General features: G+C 37.0%; 1 protein-coding gene and 1 long non-coding RNA gene across 2 annotated transcripts in view; one reads left to right on the top strand and one right to left on the bottom strand.

The window, feature by feature from the left end:
• LOC106513249 (uncharacterized) overlaps window positions 1-9,034 on the bottom strand; it is a 70,693-nt gene that overhangs the window by 16,599 nt on the left and 45,060 nt on the right. The window lies entirely within an intron of this gene.
• Window positions 664-9,034, top strand: part of gpm6aa (glycoprotein M6Aa) — a 23,341-nt gene continuing 14,970 nt past the window's right edge. Inside the window, exon 1 of the mRNA XM_014001973.1 lies at window positions 664-997. Within this exon, the coding sequence (XP_013857427.1) occupies window positions 961-997 (37 nt within the window). The 5' untranslated portion in view covers window positions 664-960. The remainder of the gene's footprint in view (window positions 998-9,034) is intronic.

The following is a 9,034-nucleotide window of genomic DNA, read 5'->3' as shown; positions in this document are numbered from 1 at the left end:
GTGTGTGTGTGTGTGTGTGTGTGTGTGTGTGTGTGTTAACCATTTGTTCCATTTGTTTGGATTTCTCCCTTTTATTTATTTTTGTTGGTTTTGTTTTGCTGTCGTGAAGAAATGTGAATGAAGTGTTGAACAACTACATCGTTAAATGAAACGAGAGACGTTTTCGAATGGTCAGAACTTTCTGCAAGAACACCATTCAACAAATGGATTTATAAAATAATATTTTTAAAGCGGCCTGCCTCTGTCGTGTCTGTGCACACTGTGCATGGGTTAAACTCTATTGAAACCTCTGTGGTGATTGTATAATTGAATCACTATGACTAATAAGATTAGGAGAATCCTATTTCAGAATCAGTCCCCCACCAACACACACACACACACACATTCAAGGAGAGAAGGAGTTAATGCAGTAGAGCGACTGGTTCTGGAGGGAGATGGGCGAGAATGGGTGTAACCATTCTGACAGAGAACCGGGGGGCTTAGTTAGTTAGAGCACGACTACTTGCATGATGCTGACCAAAAATGTCTGAAATCACACAAATCTAAAGTCTGCTTCACCTCTCGATGTTCCAGCTCCACATACCTGCTATTAAAAGAACAACCTTTTGTCGTGCCTGTGTTTACTCCTGCCAACCATAAAGACCACCCTCTGCTCAACCCAAGCCCCTACCCCTCCTCATCCTCTTCCTCCTCCACCAGGGACCAAGCAGGGTTTTCAGCACTCACCACGGCGGCTCGTAAATGGACAGCACCACAAAGGCTCAGTGATCCCTCACATCATCCACACTCCTGACACACACCACAGCTGACAGTCAAGCTGAGCTTTCAGAGCAAGTGGAGAGAAAAAAGGAGTGGAGAGGAGTGCTTTGTGGATTATTTCTAATTAACAGTTAGGTTTTCTGCCTTCAAGCAGATTATTGTTGTTGAAAAATTTAGTTGCGCCAAAACAAAATCAGCAAAATGGAAGAAGAGATGGATGAGGGGCAGACTCAAAAAGGTAAGAATCATTTTTTTTAATTTTTTTTCTTCTTTTTTAAGTAAATTTGCAAGATTTATCCTTAGTGTCAGCTGTATCGCTTTGATTAGGGGAGCAGCTGTTCGTGGTAATTCCTTTGTCCACTGAGTATCAGCACTCCCGTGAAAAGGGCACGTCTGTTTTGCTGTTGGAGTAGAGAGAGGGGTGTGAACTGCTTCAGCGGCGGCTGGACTGCCTTTGTTTGCTTGATAAGGCTTTCATGCTTGTCGTGACGGCTGAGAGAGAAACACACTGAGCCTCTGCGCTCATCATCCACCAGTTCCCAGGTTTTGTTTGCGTCCGAATCAATAGGTGAGGTGTCTTGCAGCAGATTTTTTTGCAACATTCACTGTGGGTTTAAGATGCGTTTGCTTACATATAAAGGAACAATGTTTGTTTCGTGGAAAGTTGGACAGCTTTTTACATGTCACACCACCCCCACCATTGTTTTTACGCATGAATGATTTAATGCATGGCTGAGATCTAAAACAAGAGAGGATTTCTTTTATTTCTTGAGAAAAAAAATTCTCTGAATGTGACATGAATAAAAGGCGGGCAGCATACTGTTGTCCTGTCAAAGACATCTTTGTCTCTGCCCCGCCTCCTCCTTAAATATACTTCATGTGACTGACAGGACTTCATGTGTTTGTGTTTTCCTTCCCTCCTCTCCCTCCTTTCTGCTTCACAGCATCCACTCACAGACAAGCATGAGCTGAAACAGTTACCATGGAAGTGGCCAAAAGTAGTCATATTCTCTCATCACCATGTCCTGCTGATGATAAGTCAGTAACATTATGTTGGAGAGTGTGGGAGGGGCAGAGAGACAAACCAAWGTACAGAAAGACGAGTATGTGAAGATAGTGCACATAGAATAGTTAAAAATAGACCTAAAGGAATAGGAGACGTGATGGTCAAGATAATGGAGACAATTAAAAAATGAAAAATTTTGACTTCAAGGTGTGTTTCTACTCAAAATCCATTAGTAATGCCTGCAGACACAAGTATAAACTCTGCTAAACAATGCAAAAATGTCATGCCCRTGTCACAAGTTAGACTTTGCTCAGCCTTCACAACAAATCAGGAGGGAATTTATGAATCAATATTTTCCTCGCTATGAGCCAGAGGCAGGGACTCAAGTCACATGACCTGGATACAAGTCAGACTCGAGTCATTAAAATTATGATTTTAGACTAAGAGCCTTGTGACTTGAATTGGACTTGAAACTGTTTACTTGAACCCCAAAATCTAAAGTTTAGTACAAATTATTTATAAAATAGGCCCCTTTAATTAATTTCACTCATTCCAAAYTAACTGGCTTTAAAAAAATTGGAAAACTATAGTTTAAGGAAGACTATTTTTACAGCTACATTTATTAAGAGGTGCAAATTTAAAAGGATTTTTAAAATTCTTTATAAGTTCAGCTGCACATTTCATTATGGTTTGAGATAAATACAGATTTTAAAAAGAGCACAGGGTCTATTATTTACATTTAACACTGCAACATTGTTTAAATAAGACTCAAAAGGACATGAAATTCCAAGTTTCAGAACTGAGACTTGACAGTTGCCTGTCTTGACTTGAGGATAAAGACTTGAGACTTACTCTGTCCCACCTTTGCTATGAGCATTAGCAAACAACTGTTAAAAGGTGAAAGTGGAGCAAACATTTTTGCTCATTTCAGCGTGTGCTCATTTGTACTTTTAGCAAAATATCTCATAAGTCCCTGAATAGATAGTCTGTTWTAAATCTTGCCAATAAATTCTGGAATCAACTCTGACTGTTTGTTAGCAAATTATTGTGAACCACTGAGCAATTTGTAATAAAACTTTGAGTAAATAATTATTAGGAGGACATCTAAAACTGATTAACTTTAGGACTTAGTTCAATTTAAGATGGCCGCCAACACCAACAAAAAGGGCCATTACAGATATTGAGCTAAAATTTCATGTGGTGTGACTTGTTTGCTATTTATTTCTATGTAAAATATTGGCAAAAACTGTTGGAGTCTACCCTGGTTATCTGTTAGCAAAATATCTCATGAACCATCAAACAAATTTCAGTGAAACTCACAGATGATGGGCAGTTGCCGTGCATTAACAGGTGATTATTTTTTGGCGTCAACTCAATTTAAGATTGTCATCACTGTTTATCAGTGTAAGCATAAATAAAAAAGGGCTATATTTTGGTAAATTTTACAGATATGAAGCTAAAATGTGACTTGGTAGTAGCTGACAYTAAATCACATCAAGCAATAACAGAGCATGTGAGATAGCGTAATCATTTGTAGTCAAATCATGATGTTCAGCACACTAACAGCCTCACTGCCTTTATGAATTGCTGCCCATGTGAGTAAACAAACACAAGCACATAAAAATTTTCTTTTAGTAAAATATAAGCTTTGTATATTAGCTTAGAAGTTTAGAATTTTTTACCAAATTTAACAGAAAAAAGAACCAAGTGTAATGTGGACACAAAACACACCAGAAAAGTGAAAAAAAGTGTTCTTGACTTTGAGGCTAAACCAAATTCGATGCTTAAAATAATTTTTTTTTGGCTGTTCTGTTATCTGCAGGAGTTGTCACAGTGAGCAAACTCACATGGAATCGTTGGCAAATGTTTTCCGCCACATGTCCTTCCTGAACCTGGGCTCAAACCTGCAGCCTCAGGATCAGTGGCTCTGCCCACTGAGCTACTACTAAAACAAATATCAAAATCTTTTTTTGAAATGTTTCCTAAATCATACTGTAATTTTATTTATGAAGTAATAATTAAATGTTTGCATACATGTGTTCTGGTTATGTCCATGCTTAAGAATAATAAGAATAATTCTTTATCTGGTTGTAAAAGACAAAGCATGATTAGCTTCTCTTTATCTGAAAAGAAAAACTAAAGCACTGAAGCCATTCTATCAGAAATCCTCCACATCACATTGATTTTAGCTTCTAATTCTGTAACAATTTGTGAGGACGAGGATCCTTTCTTGCTATTTCTAGAGTTTGCTGCTGTGATAARGATCTAATATGTTTTATTCACAAAATAAAGTTTAAAGCTAGCTTCACCTTAAACAAATAGGGACAACAGCAAATAGGCAAATGTTTACAGTTAAATTTCTCAAAAACATGTTTGGTTAAGCAAATATGACAGATTTTAAATGTCATAATTCTTATGATTGTAAAATTTGTATTTTTCTGTTAAAGTCATTTTATGTATTATTTCACTAAAATATATATTTTAGATCTGATTCAAGTTAAAGACAAATCATAAATGAGTAGGGGTGTAAGAAAATATCGATACACTGAAATATCGYGATATTTCATTTCCCGATAATGTATCGATATTCTAAAGCCCTGTATCGATTTTTAATTAATGTTTAAAATATCAACCTTCTTGCCAACCGATCTTTTTTATGTTGTTGTTCAGCCTCTGACCACTAGTTGGCAGCAGTGAGCCAGCCATTTGGCTCCTCTACCTCTTGTGCACCAGAGAGTAAGGGTAGCATTGGCATTGTAAGTAAACATTAGCTTTTCTCTTTTTTTCAGTAAGAGGTTTTTATGTAATAGAATTTTTGGACAAAAAAATCGCAATATATCGCAATGTATTGCCTTGCTTACAGTATCGCAATATATCAGGATATATCGTATCGTGACCCCTCTGTTATGATATGTATCATATCGCCAAATTCTTGCCAATACACAGCCCTATAAATGAGTATGTTTTTATCATTCTGAGGACTTGCAGGTGTCACAGAGAGCACCCGCAGCGCGCTAATACCCTTCTGTCTTCCTCTTCTGAGGCTGCAAATCTCAGATTATGAGTCAGATGCACCAGGTGGGCTCCGCTCACTTCCGCTGCCAAATGTAGGAGTGCACTCCATACGTGCAAAAGTGGCCGAGCACAAAAGGAAACAACACACCCTGTGTTTGAACACGGAAGTTTTCACTTGTCTGAATACAAGGCCAAAACGTTTCGTTTTGCTAAGAACCTCTGCAAACAAGCATATGATGGGTAATATTGTTGACCACTCAACCACAGCAGCGTTTTGAATATAATTCACACTCTGTGCTTTAATTGCTGCTTGACAGAAAAACAGAGAAAAGCACACCTGTTCGCACTTCCTGAGCCAAGAATCTACTCTGCAAGGCGCAGCTTGTCCTTCTGTTTGATAGGTTTGATCAGCCCTCTTACTTGGCAAACAGGCACATATTGAGCATCTCACTGATATTATTATCAGGCTGAAATAGCACCTTTCTGTCAAACAATATGGGACAAACACAATATTCAACTGTGGGAGTTTTATTTTTAAATTTGGCTGCATTTGGTAATCTGAGTTTCATGAAATTATAAACCACATAATAAATGTCAACTTTAATTTAGTCCAAGAAAAATTGAATTTAAGTAGTAAACGTTTAGAATATTGAAGGTTATGGTTCAGTATATACTAGAAAAGAAGTTCATTATTTTAGAGTTTAAGAAGCATTAATGTACAATTAATGTACAATACAGGTATTGCTAACCATTCAAGAGCTTGTTTAGTTTGTGTCCAGTGACATCAGATCAGAAGTCAGCAAACAGGAGCACGACTCAGCACTTTTCTGCTTCTGTGACCTTCTTTTCCATCTCATTGTTCTGAAACTGTCCAGCCCAGAATTCAAGGAAGTTCCACCAATTGTTCTTTTGGCATTTCTTGGGATTTTTAATGGAAAATGTCGAAGGGGATACTTGTTGTTTTTGAGGGGTTTATTCCCTATAATAGACTTCTGTGTTTTGATTTACATGTACTCATGGTGTAACCATACGCCTACAGACGTTGTGTTTGCATTCCTGCTGGTTAAAAATATGGAAAACCAAAACTGACATAATTAAAACTAAAAGCAGAAATATTTAAGTAGATAAAAAATACACTTAAAATTCACCAATTAATGTAAGAAAGAAGAATTTCATCTCATGTTTTATAATATGATTGATCATCATATTTATTTTTCCAGCACATAATTTAATATATAATGTAGTGTGTGTTTCCTTTTACCTATGGATGCAGTTGTGTCTCTCTCTATTTTTTTGCTTTTTATTCCACAAGTTTTCTTATTTTCACAAGTTGTCTTTTTTAAATTTCTCTGTCTCCTGTTTTTACTTTACCTTATGCATTTCTGTCTCATTATGCAAATAAAGTGGGTGGTCCTTCCTGGGCCAACTCCTCTCCCATTGGTCAACAAACAGGAAAGAGCAGGATTGTGTTGATGTTCAATTTATAATAGTTTAATTGAAAACAAAGGCACAGGTTGGTGTTTTTCCTTCTTGCCTTTGTCTTAAACTAAAATTTACACTTTTAGAAATGCAAAAGGTAAAGTAAAAACAGGAGACAGAAAAATAAAAACAACAGATGAAGTTGATAAAAAATGATAAAAAGAAATAAAACTATTTAAGAGACACAAATGTATCTATACGTTATTTGGTTTATTTTTAATGTATTTATTTATTGGGACATTTATATATTCCTACTTTTATTTTTTATTGTGTCAGTGTTGGTCCTCCATATAGGCAAGCATTACAAGTAATAAACTTAATCTAAACCTGGCAATCAACATGGTAATACATTACCAACGTTTTATAAATAAATGCCATATTTTACATGCACTTCATCACAGTTTGCTAATTTTTTTTCATGAGAATATACAGGCAGACCCCTAGTAGTTTTTTTTTTTTGAAAAACCCAACTACGAAGCAAAACTTTAAGCTACACTGATCACTGTCTCAGTCACTTCTGAAAACAATTTTTTTCTGTTTTTTTAATTCTTTTTTTTTTTAGCTCTGACTTAAATCCCTTTTTTCTTTCATGTTAGCTGCTTAGAATGCTGGCAAACAAGGCAGTTAAGCTGATTTCACCCTCAGAAAAAAAAAGGAATTGATTGCACTGTAAAACTGCAGAAATAGCATTCCCCGCCTCTCTTTTGACACTTGCCCCTCAGTTCCTTGGCTGAACTGGGACAAAAGGCCTCTCCTCTGCTCTGCAGGCACGCAGCGCTGTTCAAACTCTTCTATCTCTCAGCTGAAGAGAAAGAAAGGAAATCACAGGACGAGCCTTTGGACCTGGCTTTAACGTCCTTTTCACCCTGAGGGGTTATGTGTGTAATGCTCCTCATTCACCATTGTCCCACTGAATTTGTTGACATACAGTAAGTGGGTCACGGCTCTGAAGTGCTCGTTCTATTCCCATGTTTCGCGCTGGGGTTGACATGGCAACCATACTGGTTGATTAAACATGCGCGGAGGAGAAGCGGGGGGCTGGGGGAAAAAACCATGCATGCTACGCGGGGAAGGGGGTGGGAGGGTTGCATAAAAGGAACAAGAAAAGCAACGAGACAAATATATGCCTGTTATACCCTCACAGACACACCATCCCCCCCGCTCTTCTCCTCTCTCTGAGCACTGCCCACCCCCATATAAAACTCCCCTGATAACAAGCACCACTGACTGCTGTCTGTGGAAGAATTATGTCTGTATGAATGCATTACAGCACAAGCATCAACATGCAACAAGCATAAAAATTAGGTCATTTTTTAAAATTTATTACGTGCGCCTTGTTGTTTCGTCTCTCACACTGTAGAAACACTCAGTTCTAAAGTGATATGACTTCCAAAAAAAAAAAAAAGGCAGAGAATTTAGATTCAGCTCAGGATTAGTTTCACGGCAAATATTCCACAGACTGAAGATTTCATATTTTTATCTACGTCTGTCAAAGTAAGGGGGGAAAAGTAGGCACTCGTCTTAAAAAAGCAAGAAAAGATAAAAAAAAGGAATCAGACTTTACCGGTTTTCCAAACTTGAAATGACTTTTTAAAATTTTTTATTTATTTTTATTAAACTTTAAAAATGCTCACATCTTTTTGCAGCACTAGACAGGTGTCGACAGCTCGTAATATTAGCATCAGAAATGTTGACTTTTTTTTTCTGGCACTTTTTACCCAAACGTAAACCGAAACAGCTAAACTGCTCTTGTTTTGAGCGCTTTGCCACAAATATCATGCCAAGGCCATTGAATACCATCTCCATGCACTGGATTTCAACTCTGACCCTAATCATTTGTTTGCCACTGAATGCTTTATAATTACGTGGTGAACGCTTCAAATCCGCTTAAACCCCAACACACAAAAAAAGGTGCCTAAAGATGGTTTGTTGGATTAGGGGTTCAGATAAGGTTTCGACAAATTACTGGAAGGTAACACAGAATCACGATAACGGTGCTTAACCCTGGCATAAAAGAAATGAAAAAAAAAAAATCATCCTCGATCAAGGTGAAACCAATAATCTTGTGATAATCAAGACTTTTTTTATGAAGTTTAATTTGGGGTTACATAATCTTTGGATAGCTGTTAAAAGTTAATACAAATGTAAAGTGGAACTAATGAGCTTTGGATACATTAGAAATGCTTCATTAATGTTGTAATTTTGCTCTCTTAGTTTTGTACGGACTGTTTAATTCAATGCTTTTAAAAGAATGTGTCAACTTTATTATTTTTTAATTAACCCTAACCGTCTTCCTGAGCCGTCTTTGCTTTGATGGTTTGTCGTTTAGCGCTAAGCACATTTAATCATGTGAAAGTTGACTGGGTCATCGAGTGTGTGTTCACTTTGCCTGTTGGGAGATGGCACTGACAGATGGAGGAGAAGTGGGGAGGTGGGAGGGGCCCTGGTGGGGGGGGTCATCCTTTCTTTTGGTATTAGAGAGACGCCTTCTGTTGATTGGACAGCAAGGTTTGGGGTCGCCCTTCATCCCAATCCCTTTTCTTTTCAAAAGAGGCTTTATTTAATGGAGATGTAACATCACAAACCCTTCTGAAATCCTGTTTTTTTTTTTTTTTGTTACGGCAAAGTCATGAAAACTATCAAAATTAATAAAAAAATTAAATCATGAAGTAAAAAAACTAAATTAGGTTTCTTTTTACATATTGATGGGTAATGTGTAACAAAAGAAAATGTAAGCAAAATATACATTATATATTTTTTGTTTATGTAGAAAAA

The sequence above is a fragment of the Austrofundulus limnaeus genome, unplaced genomic scaffold, assembly GCF_001266775.1.
Source record: "Austrofundulus limnaeus strain Quisiro unplaced genomic scaffold, Austrofundulus_limnaeus-1.0 Scaffold11, whole genome shotgun sequence".
NCBI lineage: Eukaryota > Metazoa > Chordata > Actinopteri > Cyprinodontiformes > Rivulidae > Austrofundulus > Austrofundulus limnaeus.
This window is presented reverse-complemented; position numbering and strand designations above follow the sequence as displayed.